The following is a 24578-nucleotide window of genomic DNA, read 5'->3' on the forward strand; positions in this document are numbered from 1 at the left end:
TGCTGGCGGGGGTCGACAACCCTAAAGGTGCCCCCTAGAGGAGCTGCTGTGAGAAGGATGCTCCATCCCTGCTGCGGTGGCAGGGCTGCGGGGAGGGGCCGCGGGGAGGGGCAGTGGCTGTGGCGGGAGGGGCACTGCGGTGCCGGTGGGCGGGCCAGGGGCGGGGCACGGGTGGGCTCTAAAAGTCGGTGCCCACTCGCTCGGCACTGCCGCGGCAACCAGCACATCTCGGCGCTTCCTCTGCGGCAGCCTCACCTCGCGCATTGCCGCAGCGCACGCCCGGGTGGCTGTTCGCTGCTTGCCGCGGCTGGCGCCGCCCTCGCAGGCTGCAGCCTGTGCCCGGCTGCCGGCCGGCCTGCCCTGCTGCGGGCGCTGGGGCGCGCGGTGCTCCAAACCGGTGTGCCGGGCGGCATGGGATAAGACGCGGCCATGGTACGCCGAGATCGCCTCCGCAGGTGGGTGCACGCGGCAGGCGCGAGGGGGTGTGGCTGGCTCAAAGCCGCAGTCCTGGAGAGGGTGCAGGTTAGCTGGTGGGGACTCTGCGTGTCCGTGCCAGGGCTGCCGGACCGCCACTCCTGCAATGGAGGGAAAACCCCCACCCGGGGTGGGGGGTGGTGACGCACCTGCCTGCTCTCTGAGCCCTATCTGCCTACTTGGGAGGGGATGTCACTCCTGGACGCAGTAGAATATTGAGCTGGATATCTCCCAGATTTGGTAATTCTGTACCGTGGTATCACTCTGATGCGATTTAGGATTTTTAGACCCCAACGTCACTGTGGCGCAATTTAGGATTTTTAGACCCTGGCGTCACCCTGGCGCGACTTAGGATTTCTAGACCGCCGCTTCGCCCTGGCGCGACTTAGGGTTTCTAGACCGCGGCGTTGCCCTAGTGAGATTGAGGATTTTTAGACCCCGTCTTCGCCCTGGCACGATTTAGGATTTCTAGACCTTGTTATCGCTCAGATGCGATTTAGGATTTTTAGACCCGGCATCGCTCAGGCATGATTTAGAATTTCTAGACCCCGGTGACGCCTTGGCGTGATTTAGGATTTTTAGACCCCGGTATTTCCCTGGCGTGATTTTGAATTTCTAGACCCCCGAACCATCTTGGCACGATTTAGAATTTCGAGACCCTGGTATTGCTGTGGCGCAATTTAGGATGTCTAGACCCCGGTATCGCTGTGGTGCGGTTTAGGATTTGAAGACCCTGGTATTGCTGTCGCGTGAGTTACTGCATAGGTGTGACTAGAACTTGCCATATCACCGAGGCGTAAGTATTTTTCAGATTTCTGTAATGAGAAGCTAAGTGAGAATGATGATGTGATCAAACTGTCATAATCTTACACATGAATTGTTTGCATTGGTTTACAAAGTAGTTCCCAGCCTCGCCTGGAAGGTGGCAGGTTTGGGTGGTATTAAATGTATTTTTTCCTCTTTACAAGACGAAGAAATCAAGGCTCGGAAGGGTTGATTAATTTCCAGAAGGTCTGTTACTTGGGTTTGCTGAATTTATACTCTTGACTTGTGGTTCATCAAGTAATGGAGATTTTGGGCAAAAAATGATGAATCCCTTTTGGCTACTGACTGCCAGATTGCTTCCCTACTAAAATCCTAAAATGTCGTTGGGGCATTTTTTACCGAGTAATTAAACCAGAAAACGGCTTCCTGAAAGGTTGCCTCTTTTCCTTCTTGGAGGGAAAGAGAAGGAAGGTATAGAGGGTGGGGGTGTCCAGGAGCTGAGTCATTGCAGATATTTGTCCTCTGGAACCCCTGAATGAATGAGATGAGAAACGGGGCAGGGGTGTGTGTGTGTGGGGGGGGAGAGTGATGAAATGTGAACGTGCAAATGCAGGAGCTGAAGTACGCGACAGATGATAGCTAATGATATCCAAACCTGATACTTTTTGTCATCTCGTTTTTTAAGTAGATACTGGGATGTAGCCTGCTACTGTTGTGGGGTAAAAATGGTGATATAATGATGTTTGGGGGCATTTTGGGGGGTATCATTTATAATATTAACTTGAAAGATGCAGCCAAATCATTGGGTCTGTTTTCTGGACAGCTACTTTGAAGAAGGGGGGCAAAGACTGCCCTAGTGATGCCAAAAAATAGAGGCGCTGCTCAGAGCCTTTAAGGCATGTGGTTATTTGGGCTCTGTGGGACCACAGCCTTACTTGTTTTAGAGTTTAAAAAAAAAAAAAGTATTTTGTCAGCTGGATTAGTTTGTGCTGGATGGGCATTGTGGCTAGATTACAGGCAAGATGGTGGAAGGGTGTGTATACACACAGCCATTTCTACCAGGGCTTTAACAATTCATTTCCCTAATTTATAGCTCTATTTTCTTGACAACTCTTATTTTCATTTTAGAAGGTATTTCCATTCTGGTTATTTTAGAGAGCTTACATTCTACTGATAATTCTTTTCCTGGTGACTGTTAGCAGTCATTAACTAGAAACGGAGTGAATGGTCCCTAATTCCTGTTTAGCACTCCTCATTGTGAATAAACTGACTTGGACCTTTGAAGTCCTGGGCATGAGAATGTTGGGTATGCAAAACAGTGCTTTCCTTCCAAAGACAAAAGCAATTTTCAGATGTTGGGTATGCCCCATTTTTTTGAGGGGTGTGCAGGGTGGGGGTAGCAATCCTAAGAAATTAAATATGTGGGAGCTACCTCAAGAGTCTAGGAAAAGCAGGAATATAATCTGCTGCCCTGAGCTCTCAAGAGATTAGATATTGTGGGTCACGACAAAGCTGCTTATGGTGAAATACACAGTGTACCTCGCTTCTTACTTTCACAGACTGTTTACCTGGAGCAGTTTCTCAGCACAGATCCAGGGGGTAGTACCCAGTGGGGCTTCACTGGGGTCAGAGAGTTGATAAATATTAAAAAATCAAGAACAGCTCTCTGCTTAAGGACATGTGATGCTTTTTTAAACATTAGTAAAAAACGACACATATATATGTCTCTATCTATTTAACATTTTACTGGTGGGGGCTGGTGGGTGGGTGGTAGAGCTTTTAGAATAAATATGAACGAAATCATCTTTTTCTAGGGAAGCTTTGATAAAAGCTAATGAAAAGGTGCACAATACTTACCTTCCTTTTACTTTACATAAAAACCTCTTCAGGTTTTAGGAAAAGCATAGTGGGTGGGGAGGGGGAGGGTGCCAGAGGGATTACAGTGGGAAGGGGGGGGAAGATTACATATTAAAATAATATATTTTTTTCCTTAGAATTAGAATGGTGAACAGATATGGCGATTGCATAGCAGGGAGAGGTGTGCTTACATTCTTGGTAAACTTTCTGCTGTGGTTCATACGGAGGGCAGGGTAGTCACTGCATGATACAGAAATTTCCCACCCCATCTTACCCATTTGGGGCTTGTAAAAGCATGTACAGCATCATCGGACTGTTTACCCCAGGTCTCTGATTTTCTTACAGGATGAGGGAGTGGTGGGTTCAGGTGGGGCTCTTGGCTGTGCCCCTGCTGGCGGCCTATCTGCATATCCCCCCTCCCCAGCTTTCTCCTGCTCTTCACTCGTGGAAGTCGTCAGGCAAATTTTTCACCTACAAGGGACTGCGCATCTTCTACCAAGGTAAGAAAGGACCGTTGGAGCACCCTGCCTGTGTAGTAGGTTCCATGGGTCCCGCTGAGGTACTCATTTTGTGTCTATTGGTCTCTGTTGCCCCTTAGTGAGGGAGGGGGAAAATCCCTTTTTCTGCGTAGTGTGCTTGAAGGAATGGGTTAATTCCCCTCAGTGACTCCATAGCAGGGAAACGCAAAGAAAACTGTTGGGGGTGGGTGGGCGTGGGCTATGGAATTGAGATTCCGATTTCTGTAGAACTGACTTTTCGATATAATTTTTCTTCATAGCCTCATTTGTATTGATAGGTACCATTTTCCTCTTTTGAGCGCCCCTAGTGTTCAGTAGATAGCCCTACCACTGGTTCTGTTTCCCCTCCATCCCTAATTTCATTTTATTGTTTTCTATAAAGATTGTTATATGTGTAACTAAATGTGATTCAAGCCTTATACCTTTGTACAGATTAATGTGGTAGTGATAATTATTATGACTGCTACTTATCAAGTAATTATCATATGCTAGTCATTGAATTATGTTTTCAACCTTTGTTATTATCTTTAAGATTAAACATCTTTACAACAGTACTTGGAGATGGGTGTCATTAACCCCGTTTAATAGGTAAAGAAACTGAAACGAGATTGGAAAAGATACCTTTTGGGCGGGGGTCAAGAGCAATAACGAAAAATGTTTGTCATAAACCGTTTTTCATTATTGCTCCTGACCTCCTCTCATTTGCTATTCAACTAAGTAAGTATATACTTTTCTTTATGTTGGTCATTTAGTTTCTAGTTTTTCAATGTTTTAGATAGTTAATGTTGAAGGGAGAGCTTCATGTATATGTTTATTTTTTTCTATATATTTTCAAATTATACTACTTGTAAATGGAACGATTTTATTTGCATGGATTCTCAAGAATAAGTATAATTTCAGATTGCTTCTAATGAAATTATTTTTGCAAACCTTATCAGATCTCATGCCACTGGCAGGATGTATAAATGTGTCACTTTTAATCTAACACTTTGAGCAAGGCATTTTGCTGTTTAAAATTTGGCTAACTTAAAAGACGTATCTGCATTAAAAAAATGTTCGTGGCTATATTGAGTAATCCTTTTTTATACTTTTTAGAATTGTTAATAGTTTGAGCATTATGCTTTTGATATTTGATTGGCTCTTCCCCAGGGGAAATAAAAAGTGCTGGACAAACAGGATAAACTAAGGTGTTCTCCAGGTTGAGGAAGAGTTGCTATATTTTAGAAAATTTTTGTGAGGCCCTTAATGATAAGGTACAAAGAATCTGCAGTGTTTAGGTTGTGATTGTATACTCTGTTCAAGTGTACTTTTTACTGCAAAAAACAATTTACGTATTGATAATGTAGAATAAAGGAAGAAATGGAGAAATACTTTAAAAAAATCTAGGTGAAATGAAGCAGACTGCCTTTCAATATTTTCATATAAAGTGTGCTATTTACAAGTTTTTAATATACAAAAGAAAAGAGATGCCTGTTTTTACATAAAGCAGTAAGCTTCCTGTTTAAAAAGGAATTTGTTGGGGCGCCTGGGTGGCACAGCGGTTAAGCGTCTGCCTTCGGCTCAGGGCGTGATCCCGGCGTTGCGGGATCGAGCCCCACATCAGGCTCCTCTGCTATGAGCCTGCTTCTTCCTCTCCCACTCCCCCTGCTTGTGTTCCCTCTCTCGCTGGCTGTCTCTATCTCTGTTGAATAAATAAATAAAATCTTTAAAAAAAAAATAAATAAATAAAAAAATAAAAAGGAATTTGTTATTTTTATTTCATTAATTTAGGCAGGGTTTCTTGTCCTTTATACCAGGTTACTTAGATGTGAATATTCAAGGTTATTTTCCTAGGCCACTGGCCTAACTGACTCTGCCTTCCTCCCAGACTCTGTGGGTGTGGTTGGAAGTCCCGAGATCGTGGTGCTTCTGCATGGTTTTCCGACATCCAGCTATGATTGGTACAAGGTATGAAATCAGATTTCTAGATCCTACTGTGTCTTTAAAAATCCAGAATCAAGGATTTTGTTGTCAGCACTGGAAGGTTCTTACGTATTTGAATTGCCTAATAAAATAGGATTAAGTGTAGACCTGTTTCTCATTTACTGTAAGAAGAGTTAAAACTCTGGTGATCTGGGAAGGATCATTGCCAAGTTAAAAACTGCTGGAGTTTTCCCCTCCGTGGAGATAGGGGTCAACCAAGGGGATCGTCTGTGGCCTGTGGTAACTGCATGAGATTTTCCCTTTATCGAAGTCTGTCTGTTAAGCCAAGATGGGAATGAAATTCCTGTGCCGAAGGGCGCAGGATCACAAAAGCCAGATCATCTCTTTCTTTCTTGTAGATTTGGGAAGGTCTGACCCTGAGGTTTCATCGAGTGATCGCCCTTGATTTCTTGGGCTTTGGCTTCAGTGACAAACCAGTAAGCAGCATCTAGAGGGGACCGATGTTGGGTGGGGGTAGGGGTGGATGAGGACAGAGGGTCAGGCTGGCGGACAGATCTGCACTTACGACTTCCTCCCGTGTATCTGGGCTGTCTTCTCCTCAGAGGCCGCACCACTACTCCATCTTCGAGCAGGCCAGCATTGTGGAGGCACTTTTGCGGCACCTGGGGCTCCAGAACCGCCGGATCAACCTTTTGTCTCACGATTACGGAGATATCGTTGCTCAGGAGCTGCTCTATAGGTCAGTGAGGTCAGAGAGTTCTGTACTATGCACAGGTCTCACTGGTTTAAGATGCTGGGAAAAGTAAATTGTTCCTGGGTTCTTTCTAGCCCTTTTCCCTCTTGGGAGTTTGTCTTCAGCTGCTGGATCGGTGTATGTGCACTCAGTTAGATGTGTTTCCCTCACCTGTTTCTAGGTTCAAGCAGAATCGATCTGGTCGGCTTACCATAAAGAGTCTCTGTCTGTCAAATGGAGGTAATTGCCGTGGTGGTGGGTGGAAGGTGAGGTGTAGCCTCGAAGGGCCACAGGTAGATATCACCTCGACATCTGAATGGTAATCTGTGGAGACTGCAGGCAGACACGATGAAACCAGAGGCCCTTGACCTTTTTGTGCCATGAACTACTTTGGTGGTGTGACGAGATTTATTGACCCTTTCTCAGAATGTTTTTAAATACAGAAAATAAAATGAATAGGATTATAAAAGAAATGGATTATATCGACATACAGTTCATAAAGAGCTGTGTTATAGTAATAAGTGCTTCTTTGTAAAAGCATCACGTAGCGAGGTCTCTGGGTAGGTCTGGCGAGCACTGTGCTCGGGAGGGAGGCGCGCAGGTGACATCTTGCACTGCCTGCAGCGACTGCACTGGGTTGTACGAACAGTGGTGCTGAAGCCAACGGTGCTTCTGATACTCCCGTGGTTTGTTGCAGAAACTGAACTGCTGGCAGTGCCAATTTTCAGGTAGAAATTAGTGAACGTCTGATTAGACCTTTTGGAGGGGTTTCTTTTTCTTTGTGTGCCATGAAGCGTAGCTTGTAAATCTTTGCATAATCCACATGTCCCCTGAATACCATAAGGGCAGACTGGGACAGGAATCTGTCCCTTCATCAGCAATGCTCAGGGCTTTCTCCCATTGACTCCAGAGAAAAATGGAAAAGGAAAAACTCTCATTCCTCCCACCCTGCCCAGGGACCTACAGTCCCTGAAAAATCAGTGGTTTCTTTTGTAGCCCAAACCATTAACAATACTAGGTGCTCTGAGAGATGGTTGGAAAGGCCAGGGGAGTCGGGGCTTAGTCATCAGCATTATGGATGGTCATATACGTTATCTTTCCCGTTTCTCTACTCTTATAATGGGGAAAGTAATCCCAGTGGGACAGAATTCGACCTGTTAAACACAGAATTCCTTGGAGAAGTAATTAGATGACAGAACTGAGTTTTATCTGTAATCCTGTTTCTGGCAGTGATGGCCCCAAAGGTGACAGTAAATAGGGAGGATAGTCTCTAATAATGGACTTATGTTTGGCCTAAAGTTATGAGTAAATGACTAACAAGTCTCTTTTTCTCCTGTAGGTATATTTCCTGAGACTCACCGTCCTCTCCTTCTCCAAAAGGTTTGCTACTCCAGTCACAAAATCTTTAGTTTTTAAGATTTATACCAACATAAATAATGCTGGGACCTGTATAACGGCCACACGTGCTGTAATGGGCCATAGTTAAAATCCTCTCTTCAGGAATGTACATTAATAGTTTTTTCCTTCTTATGCTGGTAAAGCAGTGGAAGCAGCCCCTAGGTAAAGCCTCGTTTATGAGAGTAAGAGTTCAACAAATGGGGGCGCCTGGGTGGCACAGCGGTTAAGTGTCTGCCTTCGGCTCAGGGCGTGATCCCGGTGTTATGGGATTGAGCCCCACATCGGGCTCCTCTGCTATGAGCCTGCTTCTTCCTCTCCCACCTCCCCCTGCTTGTGTTCCCTCTCTCGCTGGCTGTCTCTATCTCTGTTGAATAAATAAATAAAATCTTTAAAAAAAAAAAAAAGTTCAACAAATGTTTGGAGAAATACAGCTATCTAGAGGTTTGTGTCATATGCATGATGTCTGAACAGATCAGATCCTAAAGTTGAATACATCAGTTAGAAGGCTTAGGGATTTAGTGAAGTGTAGAAATGTAATGTTACAGGGAATTACAAATAGATTTGTCTTCCGTGAGAGACTAGGTGGGCAAAACAAAAAACAGAAAGCTAATAAACATTTCAGTAGAAGCACATTTGACTGAAGTCCTTTTTTAGTTCCTAATATAAAACTTTTGTCCTGGTTAGTGGTTTTCTTTCTCTAAAATCTTTACTTCTTTACCTATAGCTTCTCAAAGATGGAGGCATGTTGTCACCCATCCTCACGCGATTGATGAACTTTTTTGTATTCTCCCGGGGGTAAGTCATTGTCAAAGATTGATGCACTCTAGCCTGGGAACAATGTAGTGAAAAGTTGCCATTACAATTCAGGGCCAAATCCTAGGGTTTGATCCTTTAAAACAAAGATGTTGGCCACCTGCCAGGGAAGTAGTAGAAGGAATTCATAAATCAGTTAAGGGTCAGACTGCGTGACCTGTGAGGTTCCAGTCATATTTGACATTCTGGATTCTTCTCACATGTGTCTTCTGCACTCTTGGACTCTTTCAGTCTCACCCCAGTCTTTGGGCCCTACACCCGCCCCTCTGAGAGTGAGCTGTGGGACATGTGGGCAGGGATTCGCAACAACGATGGGAACTTAGTCATCGACAGGTAAGAGATAATACTTTGCTTTGGTTTCCAGAGAAGCTCTTTTTTGTGGGGGTAAGTGGGGAAAGGTAGAGGAGTGCTTGTTTTGTTCCTTGCCGGCTTGTTCCCTCCCTCTCTGACCTGTGAGGCAACCAAGAAGTCATGCGCTGTTCTTTTAAGAAGAAAGAAGTTGAGAATAGTGAGCCATCAGCGTAAGCCACGTGGCACACAAAGTTTAGATAAACAGCTGCCACTCCTAATGCTAATTCCGTTTCTAACTGGCTGATTGACTTTGGCAAATCCTACTCTGGGGTTTTTGTGAATATTAAATGCCTCAAACTGTCTAATCATGGTTGTGAAGGGAGCCTTGTACCTCTCAAAAATACGTCTCTCTCTCTTCTTCATGTCTTTTCTGTAGCAACAGGGACTGAGAAGGAGTGCTCTCCACCTTATACAAAGAATGCTCATGAATGAGAATGTAGCAGCTTTCCTTTTAGGAGGCCTTTGCATTCCGCTAACAATAACAATTTCTTCTACTCTTGCTGACTTCTGTGTCCTGTAGTCTCTTACAGTACATCAACCAGAGGAAGAAGTTTAGAAGACGCTGGGTGGGAGCTCTTGCTTCTGTAACTATTCCCAGTGAGTATTTCTACCTTACATCTTGATAGGACTGAGGGATTATGGGGCTAAAATAATGGCCAGATTTAGCAAATAAAAATACAAGACACCCACCTAAGTTTGAATTTCAGATAAACAACAAATACTTTTTTAGAATAAGAATGTGCTTTGCACTATTTTGATATATTTATACTTAAAAAAATCATTACTTAAATGAAATTCAAATTTAACTGGGCATCTTTTATTTAATCTGGCAGCCCTGCTCTGCAAATCTGGAACAGCAGTGACACGCGTTGTAGAGTGAAGTGTCTGAAACAGTGAGACGCTGCTGCAGGGGAGCTGGTGTCACTGTCAGGAGTGGGAGCGTTGCTGGCGTTTGCGCCGCGCAGCGTCCGTGGCTGCCACGTTACATGCTGAATGGCTGGGACAGAAGGCGGTTTAGATGACTAATCAAGAGGCTGCAGGTGGTTTCTGCTCATTTGTCTCTTCAATCTTACAGATTTAAAAAGAAAAAAAATCAGTGCAGTGTCTCATACATAGTAGTGCTCCAGAAGTTAGTGGTTGATTTAAAATGTCAGCAGTCACTTGTAACTGGAGAGAGACCTAAATAATGACGGTATCCTGGATTTATAGGAAGGGAACATGGAGAGTGAGGTTTAGTCCTTTTGGTTCAGGGACAGAGGAGCTGGAGGAGGGACTGAGTGTCTGTATACAGCAGAACTGTCCCAAATGGACTGTTGGCTTATTCCCAGAAGTTCCTTATAACATACTTATTGAAAGAAGCTAGGTTTTCTAGCATAAATCAGTGGGACTACATCAAACCAAAAAGCTCTGTACAGCAAAAGAAACCAACAAATGGGAAAAATATTTGCAAACCATATTTCTGATGAGTTAATAGGCAAAATATATAAATTCATACACTCAATAGCAAAAAAAAAAAACAATTAAAAACTGGGCAAAGAACATGAAGAGATGTTTCTGCAAAGAAGATACAGGAAAGGGCAACCAGGTATATGAAAAGTTCAACATCACTGGTCCTTAGGGAAATGCAAATTAGAACCACAATAAGATATCACCTCACACCTGCTAGAAAGGCCATCAAAAAGACGAGATAAGTGTTGGTGTGGATGTGGAGGAAAGGGAACCCTTGTGCACTGGTGGTGGGACTGTAAATGGGTATGGCTACAGTGGAAAATAGTATGGAGGATTCTCAAAAAATTAAAAATAGAACCACCATACGATCCAGCGACTCCACTTCTGGGAATATATCCAAAGGAAATGAAAACACTAACTTGAAAAGATGTCTGCACCCCCTTGTTCATAGCAGCATTGTTTATGATAGTCCAGATGTGGAAACAGCCTATGTGTCCATCAATCAATGAATGGATAAAGCAGCTGTGAGATACACACATACCACATACACACACACACTCTGCAGTGGAATATTATTCAGCTATAAAAAGGCAGTTTTACCATTTGTGGCATATGGATGGACCCAGTAGGCTATTATGCTAAGTGAGATAAGTCAGAGAGAAAGACAAATACTGTATGATCTCACTTCTTTGTGGGATCTAAAAAAAACCCCACTAAACTCAGAGGAAAAGAGACTACATTTGTGGTTATCAGAGGTGGGGGGAGGTGGAAACTGGAAGAAGGTAGTCAAAATATACAAACCTGTACTGAAAGCTACTAGGGATGTGATGTACAACATGACCACTACAGCCAGCAAGGGAGCGGGGAGAGGGGATCCTAAGAGTTCTCACCACAAGAATTTTTTGTTTGGTAATCATTTCACAATATACATAAACCACATCGTCATGCTGTGTGCTTTAAACTTACACAGAGTGAATATATGGCAATTATTTCTCAGTAAGACTGGGGAAAAAAAACCTTTTTTCTTTTTTTTTTTTTTTTTTTTTTTTTTTTTTTTTTTGAGGGAAGGAGAATAGATGTGAGAGCTGTACTAATTCATTCCTTTTCTCTTTCCTAGTTCATTTTATCTATGGGCCACTGGATCCCGTCAATCCCTATCCAGAGTTTCTGGAGCTGTACAGGTGAGTCTCCCTCGGGTCTTTGTTTTGTTCCTCATGGTGACAGTGGTGAACAGGATAGCCACTGTCTGCCCTCGCTGGCTGTTCATCCAGGAAACATTAGAAAAGGATGAATTGGGTAATCTTACTTTCACAAATGTAAAGATGAAAAATTGCAGTTATATGTTGTCTTGATTTATGCAGCCTGTTTTCACTGTCATGGTTACTACATATTCCCAGGTGTAATAGGTAAGAAGAAGCTATCCTGTGAACTAAGGAGTGGAAATAGATCTTAAGAAATGTTTGCTTTAGTCTGATCGTAGAGCTAATCCGCCACCTCAGCTGAACAGACCACAAGGAGAGATGGAGGCGAGCGCACTGTGGAAAGTGCCGTCTCAGCAGTTGTTGTTTTCTCTAGGTACTTAGAAGGGGTTGGAATATGAAATCTTGACTAGGTCACATAAGACTGTCCCATACCTTCACGTGGCCTAGCAGAAACAACCCATAGTACATAATGTGCATTTAATTTTGAACAAAATGCCCTCCCCTCATCTCCCAGGATTAAGGAAGGTCTTCTGTTATCTTTACTTGGATAGCGAGTTGCTGAGTGGCCCACTTGTTTGACGCCTCATGCTTCTCTACGGAGCTCTACATCCTGCTTGTAACGCCTGCCCAAAGTGTTGTTATATGTTCAAGTTGTTGTCTGTTGGATTATGAACATTTAAGAACTAGTCTGTTGATGTCATAAATGGAACCGGCAAGTTGATCTGCCTAAGATACAATTCCGAAGTAGAAGGTGAATAAGCTCTTTGTTGGTCCTTCCAGTGTGGTATGTCCTCAAGGGCCTTTAGCGGGGCTGCCCACTGGCTTGCATCCGTCCCCTCCCTCCAGCCTCAAGTTCACCTACATGCTGTTCTCTTCCACTAGGAAAACGCTGCCGCGGTCCACAGTGTCGATTCTGGATGACCACATTAGCCACTACCCACAGCTAGAGGATCCCATGGGCTTCTTGAATGCATACATGGGCTTCATCAACTCCTTCTGAGCTGGAAAGAGTAGCTTCCCTGTATTACCTCCCCTATTCCCTTATCTGTTGTGTATTCCACTTAGGAAGAAATGCCCAAAAGAGGTCCTGGCCACCAAACACTATTCTCTCACAAAAGCCCACCTGACTCACACTGGTGATCAGCATATAGTAAAAAGCCCGCAGAAGCTCCGGCTAAGGATGGCCCTAACAGTCCACCTTCCATTCTTTTCACATCTGAGTGAGTGTACGGACTTGCCTTTGCGCTATTAGGAATTTCTTAAAAGTCTTTTTAACACTTCTATGGACTTTTCTGAAATATCTAGAAATGCTCATTCCTGGCCCATCCTTGACTGGAGTCCTATAGTAAAGAATGAGGAGAGGGTGTCTCCTTGCCTGTGCTTGAATGGCTTTAAGGGCACATGCGTTTTTAAGTAAGTTCTCTAAGCAACACAGCTTCAAGTGAGAGTGAGTCCCCCTTGTCATAACTTGGGATTTCGTTTCATCGGCTGCTTTTAATTATAAACATTTTGTTAAAATAGGTTTTGGTTTGAATAATGCAGTATTCTAAGTATACTTTATGATTCACCTACACGTATTATATGTATTTTATAATGATACTAAACCAGCAGATACTCTGGCAGAGTAGTGAACTTTATTAAACAGGTTTAATTTCTGATTACGTTGAATTAAATCCAGACTATTTACAGAAGTTCCTACAATTACAGGATGCTAAGGACCAGTAGCATCCGTGCCAGAGATTTACTGTTATCAGCTAATTCTAACAGCGAGTAACAGTCTGACTCTTCATACCTCAGTGCTTCGAGGCATGTCCCTCCCGAGCTGGAGGGGAGGGGATCGTTGTATAGTCCCGGTCACCGTACCGAATGTACAGAGATTCCATTTCTGACAACTGCTTAACTTCTCACTGGTTGTCTCAGAGAGACTTCCTCTTGGAGCTCAGTCATTCCTGTACTTTAGAGACAGGAAAGTTCCAGAAACTTTAAGAACAAATTCTGAAAGACCTATGAGCAAATGGTGCTGAAATTTTTTCTAAGCCACAGCTTCACTGTCTTAGTTGAAACAGGAGGATTAAGTGATTATTTTAAATTTTTTTTTTATTAGCAACTTCAAGTATAACAACTGAAACTGGAATGTTTATTTTCTATTAATAAAAATGAATTTTGACAAAAGTGGACTCCGGCTTCCCCTCCCCCACCACCCCTCTGGGATAAAAGCTTTCCAACATTGTCAGGAGCTTTCAGACACACATTAAAGAATATAATGAGGTTAAGCAGCTGGGGTATAGGATAGTATTTGATTTGCAAGATCACCCAAAGCTGTACTATCATACCAAAGCTGACCAAGTGTAATTAAAAAAAAAAAATTTTACATGCACAAGGACAGATATTTGCTTGATCTGCTGGCTCAGGGCCAAATATTTAATTTGCTTCTCCAAAGACATTAATCTTTAAAAGTATGATTCTGGGAAATTCATGCCACTAGCCTAAAAGCCCACTGACCGTGAAGTGTGCATTGACTTCATCTCGCCCAGTAAAAATTTATCCAACAGAAGCTAAGATAACATCTACAGGTGTTCCCTCTTTGCTTCTGACAGTCACCTGCATGGTCACTCCATCTGCTAAGGCCAGCCTGGACCTCACCAATAAGTCATAGCCACCTCTGTATACACCTGAGAGAAAAAAGCAAGGAAAACTAGATTAAGAACTTAAAACAAGCTCTGAATAATGAAATATATCATGCTCTGCCTGCATTTCCTTTCTATTATTTTAGTTTAGCTTTTCTAGAGATCTGTGTTTATGGCGAGAATTGAATCCTGTGTACAAATTTTAAGTAATCTTTTATATTCCCATGATACCAGGCACATAGAAGGTATTCAGTAGTACTGATCTGGAGTACTCAGAGGTGGGGAATTGGTGGCATTGTATCTGTGGGAGAGATTGAAGGGTTTTAGGCCAAATTTACCTCTTCAAAGAACAGCCTAAGGACAGCCTGCAAATAATTAAACAGCTAAGACAAATTATTCACATTGACAGGGCTGCAAACTGTAACCCCTATGATGGGATAACGGGATGGCAGCAGGGCCTGTGCACATTCCTTACTACTTTGCAACCAAAGGGGGGAATCGAAGGGAAGTTTCTTACCGGCCAGATAGAGAGAATGGGAATTCTTATTCTCAGGTACTTTGTCCGACCTCTCACATGGCTGCATGCCCAGAAATGTGATGATGTTGTTGACAGCTTCTGTGTTGAGAAGACACGTGCAATGGTATCAGGAAAGCTCAGCCTAGGGGTCTGCCTCTGTCCCAGTAGGTGCTGAGGAGGGCAGCCACCAGCCTAGAACCTGGTTGACTCAATTAGATGATGAAGACAGGATCCTGGCCTTTTCAGCAAAATGGTTTATGAAATATTTAGAGAAAGGAGAGACTCTGAAATAATAAATATGCCCGTTAGATTTTATCCTACAATACACCAGTAGCAAAATCGTTCTCACCTTCGAGAGTTTTGGTAGAACTGAGGGCAAAGGTCTCCTCTTTCTCAAAGGTGTCTCCCACCTCTTCCCAGGCAGCAGCAAAATTAGGCTTCAGTACTTTCTGAATGTGGTCTGACACAGTCACCTCAAGATCTTCCAGCTAGCAGATAACAAGCAGGAGTCAGTAAAGGAAAGTCCTTCAGTACACCACAAGGACAGAAGGGAACCGTTAGAATGGTTTTATCATTCGGTGCAGGAGCCTAGGAAAAACTTTACCACCAAAATAGTTTAAGTTCTGTGGTCTACATAAATCTAACGATGTAGGCGTTAGCAAAGGAAAGTAAGAAAACAGGACATCTGGCAAGAGCTATATTCGGATCAACACCTCTAACCCTGGGGTATAAAGTAGTCATGCTGCCATACCTAACCTTCGAGATCAGGCCAGACAGGGCCTTCCAAACTTCACATGCACTAACAGCCTGATACTTGTTACACTTACTTTGCCCTACATTCTGTAAGGCTTTTCAGTCCATGATGTGGCTACATTAGAAGCAAACTAAACGTACTAAACAATAACAGAAAAAACCCAATACTTCAAATAAAACTCATTGATCTCCATGAAAATCATGTAATTGTTTCATCTCTTAATTATCCCTATTATAAAGACATCAAAAAGTGAGTTTTGTTTTAATCCGTCATTAAGTGGTAAATCCCAATTCTCTCGGGCATGACACACTCCTCTTCTCAGGAGCATCAGTCCAGGTGGTCCTCAGTTGTGATCTTTCGAGAAGAGTAAAAGCCCCTCAGTTCCTGTCAGATGGTGCTAGCAACACGTTCTGTGCAGGCAGAAGTCACCCGGTGGTGCAGGGGTGTCGGAGTGAGTGTGCGGGGGAGACTCACCACGTACTCATCATCATACCCCTCCTCAGCTGGAACCCCGGTGTCAGGGTCGCAGTCCCGGACAGTAAACTTCATGGTGCAGCTAAAGGTGCCTGCAACTGAGGGAGAAAGAGCAGGCGAGCCTGAGTCAGGGCTGGGGCGGGCACAGCGCCTCCGTGAGGAGCGCGGGAAGCACCGTCGGCACACGGCGCTGGGTTCTGTATCACCAACCGGAACACGTGCGGGCTCTGCTTCCCTCGTAGTAGCTCCCAGAGCAGCCCGCAGGCTGGCCAGCAAGGCAGCCTCACAAAATGACTTTAAAAACCATTCCCCACTGTGAGTTAGAACAGCACAGAAAAGACATGGGCAACGCTGTTTTCGTATCTGTATAAAGAAGGCAGCAGGGGAGAGAACTTTGAGGGCTTTTCGCCCTGCCTGTCAAAAGAGTCTACATGTTGAAAAATGTAAGAACCATTACTTTCAGGAGCTGACAAAGCAAAAAAAAAAAAAAAAGTAAAAAATGATATATATATGTGTATATATATGTATGTATGTATATAGATGGCAAAAAGCACACAGGTCATTAAATTAACACTACGTCCATCAAGACTCTCAATATTATATCTTTAGATTGTGGACTGACCGTGGGTCCACAGGCCACCAGAATGAATGCTTTATGTCAACTTGCAGCCTACAGGAAGCAGGTCAGTAACGAGGTTCTGGTAGTGGTAGAGTCAGTGTCTTGAAATGGAAAAGCAAGTGAGCCTTATTGTTCGGGGATGACTGGTAGAAAAAGAAATGGAGATTGGGGATACATTTTTGGAAAGGGAAGTCTTCATGAAGAAGATGAGATCTTCTGAGCTGCTGGAAGGAGGGGATTAAGTCTGGATGAAGAAAGGGCATTTAGGGTCACGTACAAAACATACATACTAGAAATTGGGGAGTAAGAGTTATTTGGGCAATAGGCAGGACAGGAAAGAACAGGCTCCGAGGTAAAGACCGTGTATGACAAGCTGGGTAATGGGACTTTCATCTGCTCAGTCTCAACTTTAAGCTCCCTCCCTCCCTCCTTCCAGCCAAGTATGTGGTAAATGTATGTGTTGACATTAGACATGTAGACATTAGATCTAATGTGTCAGATCCTTGGGTGAAAAGATGACTGAGACATGACTTCTGTCCCCAAGAGCAGACTGCCTAGGAGTTAAGTGTGTGTGTGTGTGTGTGTGTGTGTGTGTGTGTAAGAGAAGGAGAGAGATCTGCCTGTATACCTGTGACACTATGACTCCATGCCATAGGTTAAGTTGTCATAGGGGCCATGTGGGAGTGCAGGATTAACAGTGTGGGGAAATCAAAAAATTTGAAAGAATATAACAGTTTGACAGGATCTCAAAGGATGCAAAAGAGATTTGCAAGCAGAGGAAGGTACAAAAATAAAAGGAAAGCGGTCAGAAAGGCCATGGGGTTAAGTGGAAATGATAAGAGATGCACTAATGCATGGGTGCAGAGGAGAATTTGTTTAGGAACAAATTTGAAATACCTTCTATTTCAAATGAAGGAGACCAGCTATTTTCCAACAGGCCCTGGTTTGCTGAGGCAGTCAAGAGATGGGAATATTGGAAATAACTAAAGCCACTGGTGGGAATCCTATGAGGAACAGGTCTGAGTTCAGAGAGCAAATGAATTTAATAGGATACCTTGAAAACAGATGATGGTAGTGGGTTGTCCCATATAGGAAAGAGTGTACCTATTAAGACTACAGAATCTGTTTCAGTGCAATAGGGGTTGGTCGAAGAATGACTGTGGTTGGATTAGGGTAGGGTTTTCTGCAGGAGAGCAAGGGAAGAAGGAAGAAAGAAGTGGAAGTTAACACAGACCTAGAATGGGTTAGTTGAAGTATTTAGAGAAAGAGGAGAGATACGGGAGGGATTACAGTAGGGACAGGGGTCGTGATCAAGCAAGAATGAGAGGCAGGATAGATACTGAGTAATGCAATATTATATGAATCCCAGTTTGGTTCTGATTAAGCAGGAGGCCATAGGCAAATGAGCAAGAGGAATAGGAGACAACTGGGAACATGGGTAGATCAAAGCCTGGGGCAAACTGGTTGAATTTTATGTATAAGTAAGGACATAAGACACCTAATATATAAGTAAATGACACACAAACAGATTAAGGAAGCAAACGGGAATAGTATTAAAATGTTTCTGAAACTTTGTGACAAATTTTTAAATGGTTTGGCTGATAGAAGGAGAGGTTACAGGGCATCTAAGGTGAACTCCAGTAAAACCACTGGTAGCAATCTACTGATGTTGTTAGAAAGGATGGCTAACAGTGGATGATGAGGAGAGGGAGTGAGGGGGCATTTTCATGGCAAAAGAACAATATTGAATCCATTGCCATAACAAAGATAAGAGCATCATGAGTGAAGCCGGCAAATAACCAAAGGGAATACAGGCAGAATGCCCTGGAGATCTGTATTACAATGAGGCTTGTCTTAAGAGGACCGCCGGAAATGAGAGCTAGCTGCTGAGGAGACTTGTGTGAAAGAACACAAAATTAGAGAAAAGAGAGATGCTGGAAACGAAGTCAGGAGAGAGATGTGGGAGTTAGACTGGGGCGCAGGACATGCAGTGTAGCAAATGGCAGAGTGGAAAATTCGGTAGGGAGTTGCCAGGTCTCAACCACTGGAGGGGAGACTGATTAAGACATGGGGCTATGAAGACATTCCAGAAAGCTTTGTTGAAATAATTTAAAGGCATTGGCCAATGGGGCCGAAATTAGAAGTAGAAGGGCTAGATGTACAACAGACTAACTACTGCAGTCCGTGAAGGTCTGGACTGAACTGAGAAGGAATGGAAGCCGTACACAGTGTGTAGGAAATCCAGGATGCGACTTGAGCAGTAAGTGCCAAAAATGAGCAAATACCCACCAGGAAAGAGTGCTGAATCCCTGGGAATGCTCTACACATGGCTGGTGGGACTCTGAAAGAGAAGGCTTTCCTCTAGGACAAATGAAGGGGAAAAAGAGGAAAGGTACAAAAAAAAAAGCAGCATTAAGTTGCCCTCAGATGGAAAGGAATCGCTAAGGAATGACAGAATGGCTGGAAGGACGGGACATCATTCCTGGGCCACAAGTCATGACGCAGTATGAAGGAAAGGAGAGACTAGAAGCAGAGAAAAGGAAATAGTAGTCGAAGGCCCACAAGGCACAGAGCAGGTGAGGGATAAAGAAGGTCTAGAATGGGGCATCTTGTTGGAGCTCGAAACAGGTCACTGGTTACATTTTGGGTGTTGTAAGTAGGAGAAGTATAAAGAATGTGAGGAGCAAGGACTTGAGTAGGAGGCAGGAGTGACTCGTGTGGGGTCAATCCTGGGAAAGAGTGGGAGAGCCTGCAGAAGACGCGGGGGTGCCTGGAGATCAGCGGGTTTGGGCAGGAAGGATATGGTGTGATGCTTGTAGCAAAGATGATGATCACATGAGAAAGACGGAATATGTCAAGGAGTGCTGTGGGAAGAGCAGTGGGGAGCAGGGGGAGCGGCAGGGACAGAGAAGGTGAGGAATAGAGTTCCTCAGAATTGGAAATCCCATAACATCTCATAATGGGTGTGTTTGGTCAAATGATGGGTCTTAAAGCCAAACTGAAACCACTATATAGGACAACAGAAGAACGGGGCCAGAAGGGGAGTGGGAAGTTCTAGCGAGGAAGACTGGAAGGACAAGGATGAAGATGTCCCTGGTATAAAGGGAGCGCAACACATGGACCCAGGATCGCTGTGTGTGTAGTGTGTCTGCAGCAGGGATGACGAGTGTTGAGAGATGAGTGGCTAGAAATTGTGGTGGGAACCCAACTTGAGTAGAACTTCATTTGTTCCTTCTCTGCACAGGTGGCAGATGAGATTGCACTGTGTGGAATTACAATGTGGCAGCGCAAACTACCGAAGGGAGATACAAATAATTGTCATATGAGCGCCACGTGAAATGTTCTGCTAGTGGGGAGAGAACCTGGTGGAGAGCCGTTCAGGAGGAGACCACGTCCACTGAATGAAGTGGAGATGGTGGCGGAAGAGGCGGGTGGTGCTCAAGAGAAGGTGGCATACTTCTTTAGGGCAGGATAGGTCATAAGGAAGCAGGGACAGGAGAGCAATGTGGTAGCTGTCCCCAGATTAAAAGGTCACCTGAAGAACGTCAGGCATTGACTGGAAGGAGAAGGCCCCACAGTTGGGCCAGAGGTGCGGGGGTGGGAAGAGGGGCTATTAGGGTCAAGAGGAGCACTGCATAGAGAACAACTGTCAGTAGCCGGCATGGTAATAAGAAAAACCACATGCACCGCGAAGACCCCCAGAATGGGGGATCTGTTGGCCATGAGGATGGGCCTCACTGGCCTACTGTGCTGGGCATAAGGCCACACTGCAGGGACTCGTGTGTACACTGGGAGAGAAAGAAAGGCCTGCGAAATAGTGAAAGTCAGAAGTAGACTCGATCTTGATGCCTTGGTGGGAAATGTTTAGCGAAAGGACTTGGCTGAGGGGAATGTTGAGAGCAGTGCTTCTCCCACGGGTTCTTCCGCCCCACCTGAGCTGCTGAGTCTGTGTCTTCACAAGCTGCAGTTTGAGAACCACTGCTTTAGGTTAAGGCAGATGAAGAGCCATTCTGACAAGTCTTTGCTAGCAGCCTGTCATGTTAGCACCGGCTGACAGAGAAGCAACTGGGGAGACCTGTAAAAAAGGACAGGAGACACCAAGGGAATGGAGGCTAGAATAAGGCCAGGGCCACGTGACTCACGCTAGGGCGGGGAGCTTGCAGGAGAGTAACCTGGCCAGGGGGAAGGTCACTGAAGACAGCTGGAGTGAGGGACACCAGGACGTGCAGAATAGGGACTTTGTAGCATGGTTTCATGTTAATCCAGACCATGACCACTGAAAAAAGAAAGGAGATAGTGGCTACAAACAGGTGAGGAAGGGGAGCTGTTCAGGAGGTCGTGCGGAAGCAGGGGGTAGAGAGGCCACAGGGGATGGACCCGAAATCCAGTCTGCAGTCTGAACGGTGAGGGCTGAATATGAGGTGTTTATCCAGAAGGGAGTCTGAACCTATGGGAACGATATGTGCATACATGGTCTCTGAATGGAGAGGGGATCTGAATAGAAGGTTGTTTTTATGAGGCAAAAATCAAGAAAAAGGAGTAAAACAGCACAGTTAAAACTGCCATCAGATGAGAAGATATCACTGAATACGGACATGGAAATAGTCACGGACGCTAACCAGAAGTACATGGCACCACACTCGGGCCAGACATCATGATGGAAAAGGAAGGAGACCGCTTAGTCGCTCTCCAAGGGAAGTGCTTGTCTAAAAAGTAGACACTTGGTTTTGAGTGAGGGAGTGGGGATCAGAGGGGAGGGAATCTCAAAAGGTCATCACTCATCACTCTGAAAGGTTAAGATACACAGGGGAAACTGGAAAGAATGTGCCATAACAGGGTGTTAAAGACACACTCAGGAAGTAAGGAAACATTAGGATTTGCAGAAAGTGAGAGAAGCAACTGAGGAGACTTGTATGAATGAAGAGCAAAGGAGAGAGCAAAAGATTGAGGCTGGAAACAATAAGGAGAGGGGGTGTGTGGGTCAGGCAAGGACACAGAACATGCAGGTAGAAAAATAAATGCGGAAGGGCATTAAAGAGGGCTGAATGGAAACACAAGGAAATAGGAGTTGGATGTTTGTCAGATTTGTGTATTAACAAGAAGAGGGAGTGAGGTAAGGTGGCAAAGTTGGACCTGGAGGAACTCAAGGTTTTGCTGTCCAGGATGCTTTGCCAGAAAGATCCTGGAAGTAACGTCTGGTCAACATAGCGAAAGGTCAAGGCTGAGAGGCATGGACATAAAAGGCAAACCAGTAGCAGGAATCCTATGGAAGTTCATGCTGAACCAAGAGGAAGAGAGGATGCAGTGAAGAATGCAGGACACCAGGGGAGATGGCAGGGTGTTGAGCAATGCACACCCAACATCTGTCTGCCCCGAAGAGACAGCTGAAATCTGTAAGAAGGAGAAGGAAGTAGGCGGTAGCTGGAAGGAGGGCCACAGAAGCTGGGGCAGCACGTTCTCTGGGTGAAATACGTACGAGGAGGAAAGGGATGGAAGATCAGAGTGAAGATTCCTGCAGGTGTGAAGGGAGGGTTTGAAGAGTGGCAGATTGTTGAAGGATGGTGGGCTAGGCATGTACTTCAACCAAGGTTATGACGGAATAAGAAGGGGGAGAGGGTTTGTGAGCAGAGAAAAAGATCACTGTATGAATTAGAGAAGACTTAATAAATGGAGGGTCAAAAATGCAGACCAGGTTTAAGGGAGTTTTATTAAGATGAATTCTAAAAAGACGTTGCTGGCAACCTTAGAATACATCAGGATTGACCAGTCGGGGAGTGCTGGTGAGGGGTTTGTCTGTGGACAAGATTATGTGTATTTTTTGAGTGGTTAGAAATGATGAGGGAAGTAAAGCTCAGGTACGTACCCACTGTTAGGATACACTGCAGGGCGATGATAGGTGGGATGCGGGGTGGTGCAGTACGGTGCAGTATCGATGATGGGATAGCTCAAGTGGGTAGTTAGGGTATGGTAGAGCATGACAAAATACAAAAGAAAGGAGTTTTAATGAAGTAATGGGAGCATGCATGAATTCAAGCGGTTTCTCAGTAGTCAGAGTGACAAAAAGGCAAATAAGATGTGGATTAGAGAAACACAGAATGGAGAAATCTGCCAGATCTTAGAAGAGGTCTAATTGGTTAAAATGTTTGGTGTTAAACGTTGCAATGAATGGTGTATATAATAAGTAAAGGCCTGCATATGGATAGAAGTCGGACAGCAGATTAGTTCTCAAAGTCTTGACGGGAAAAACTTTTTAAAGAATTTATACACACGTGTGTGTGTTTATACATATATGTATTTAAAACCCTCGAGGATAGCATTATATGTTATTTAAGAGGACATAAATATTTATTAAAATTATAAATGTAGAAGTGTCAAATTATGTAGTGAGGGAGAGGCAGAGGATTCTGAAGTGGTACAGAGGAAATCTCAGCTATAGGTGCAATATTTTATTTCTTTAAAAAAATCTCAAATACAGCATAAACTTAGGATATAAAGAAGTGGGTAGTGGGTGTATGGATATGGGAGGGATGGAAGAATTTTCATTAAAAGACTTGATTGATAGGAATAGTTAGGGGGCAAGATCAGGACGAGTCCTGATGCAGAGCCATCGATGGCAACCTGTTTGACCGACAGGAGAGCATGGCGGGGGCGTGTCTGGTGAGGGGATGATCTGTATTTGGTAAGAAGGGGGTGGGTATCTTTAAGGGAGTACACCCCAAGAGAAAAATAACGTGTCCCTCGCTACGATTAGAGTTGGAAGCTGAAAATGTGACAGATGTTAATAATCTATGACAGAGCAAATAATCAAAGGCAATCAGGAAGAAGTTATTGAAGTACGATGATAAAGTTTGCTCAGAAATTAAGGTATCACATTAGAACTGGCTGGAAGTGAGAGGAACTATTGAGATTTGTATTTAAAAAGAGAGAGAGAAGGACAAAGTAGAGAAGAACTGAGGCTGAAATCTAAGTAAGAAGAGGGAGCGTCAGATCTAGCTCGGAGCAGAGCATGCAGTCTTGCAAAATGGCAAACAAGGAAGGGCATTAAAGGCCAGGATGGGGAACACAGAGAGAGAATCAGAACTGGAAGTTCAGTGAAGAGGTGTATGTTAAGCCAGGTATTGGTCAGCCAGCTGAGGAAGGAGGTCAGGATGTGGCTGAATAAGTACCGGAACATGATGTGTTGCTGCCCAGAAAGCTTTGTTGGAAAAAGATTGGAAGCAATCGGTATAGTCAATAGAATGAGAAGCTAGAGAGAGATTAAATGGGTTGGACTTAAAATGGGCCAGAGGGGGATCTTCACAAAGTCCAGACTGAATGGAAGGTAGAAACAGACTCAGGACAGAGTGTAAGAAATAAGATCCGAGAAGGGTGAATTGTGAGTGCTGAAGAGCAAAACTGTGCGTATCCAGAGGAGGTGACTAGGTTCACTGGAATGATCCAGGTGAAAGAAGAAGGAATGATGGAGGAAATGTAGGGAGTTTGCAGCAGCAGGAGAAAGGGAAAATGGAGGAAAGGAACAGAAGAGCAATGTTCAAGTTGCCTGCAGATGGAACACCGTTACCTGAAAAGTCCTACTGATAGGAGAAATGGCTGTTGCTCCGTACGTGGGCCAAAGGTCATGAGAGAATACAAAGGAAAAAAGGATGGCAAGTGAGTACAGAGGCACTGTAGGAATGAAGGGAGCACCTGAGTAAAGGCCATGGCAACAAGACACAATGGGTGTGAATGAAAGAAACAGAGCAGCTGTCACATCTTGGCAGTGGGTCTGGAATGGGAGAGGCTCCAGGGCTTGAGGAAGAGTAGGAGCTGGGTAGGCTGGCTCTTGGAGTCTTAGTGGGAAATTATAGGAGTGAGTGCTTCCTACGAGTGAGTGAGTGCTTAGGAAAGGTGAGAAGGAGATGGACTAAGATAAACCCCGATAAGCCATTGATGGGAACCTTAAAAACATCACCACTGACTTTTTAGAAGGTGTGGATTAAACACTTTTTCTGTAGAACAGATGAACAGCTTATGGTTGAGGAGTGGCTGGGGCTCATGACAAGTGCTTAAGATCTGGTAGGGCAGATACTCAAAAGGAATGATGGGAGACCTGCCTATAAGTGAT

The 24578-nt window shown here is 44.3% G+C and overlaps 2 protein-coding genes across 13 annotated transcripts in view; one reads left to right on the forward strand and one right to left on the reverse strand.

Annotated features, from left to right (window-relative positions):
* The window catches only part of MEST, a 66716-nt gene that overhangs the window by 8460 nt on the left and 33678 nt on the right, over positions 1–24578 (forward strand). For 3 of the 12 annotated variants that reach the window (XM_019804364.2, XM_019804379.2, XM_019804366.2), the window contains exons 1-12: positions 186–455; positions 3442–3596; positions 5482–5561; positions 5936–6013; positions 6140–6276; positions 6452–6510; positions 7610–7650; positions 8393–8463; positions 8713–8814; positions 9353–9429; positions 11399–11462; positions 16465–16538. In XM_019804364.2, the coding sequence (XP_019659923.1) occupies positions 430–455; positions 3442–3596; positions 5482–5561; positions 5936–6013; positions 6140–6276; positions 6452–6510; positions 7610–7650; positions 8393–8463; positions 8713–8814; positions 9353–9429; positions 11399–11462; positions 16465–16538 (964 nt within the window). In that variant the 5' untranslated portion in view covers positions 186–429. Of the gene's footprint in view, positions 1–185; positions 456–520; positions 1271–3233; positions 3295–3441; positions 3597–5481; positions 5562–5935; positions 6014–6139; positions 6277–6451; positions 6511–7609; positions 7651–8392; positions 8464–8712; positions 8815–9352; positions 9430–11398; positions 11463–12034; positions 12338–12365; positions 15583–16464; positions 16539–24578 lie in introns of those variants that run through there. The other 9 variants (XM_034672255.1, XM_034672265.1, XM_034672242.1 and 6 more) reach the window with 9 other exon arrangements.
* Positions 13987–24578, reverse strand: part of COPG2 (COPI coat complex subunit gamma 2) — a 112651-nt gene continuing 102059 nt past the window's right edge. The window contains exons 21-24 of the mRNA XM_002913442.4: positions 15856–15953; positions 14977–15115; positions 14628–14726; positions 13987–14155 (exon numbers count right to left, since the gene is read on the reverse strand). Of these exons, the coding sequence (XP_002913488.1) occupies positions 14025–14155; positions 14628–14726; positions 14977–15115; positions 15856–15953 (467 nt within the window). The 3' untranslated portion in view covers positions 13987–14024. The remainder of the gene's footprint in view (positions 14156–14627; positions 14727–14976; positions 15116–15855; positions 15954–24578) is intronic.

Source organism: Ailuropoda melanoleuca, chromosome 1 (assembly GCF_002007445.2).
Source record: "Ailuropoda melanoleuca isolate Jingjing chromosome 1, ASM200744v2, whole genome shotgun sequence".
Classification (NCBI taxonomy): Eukaryota; Metazoa; Chordata; class Mammalia; order Carnivora; family Ursidae; genus Ailuropoda; species Ailuropoda melanoleuca.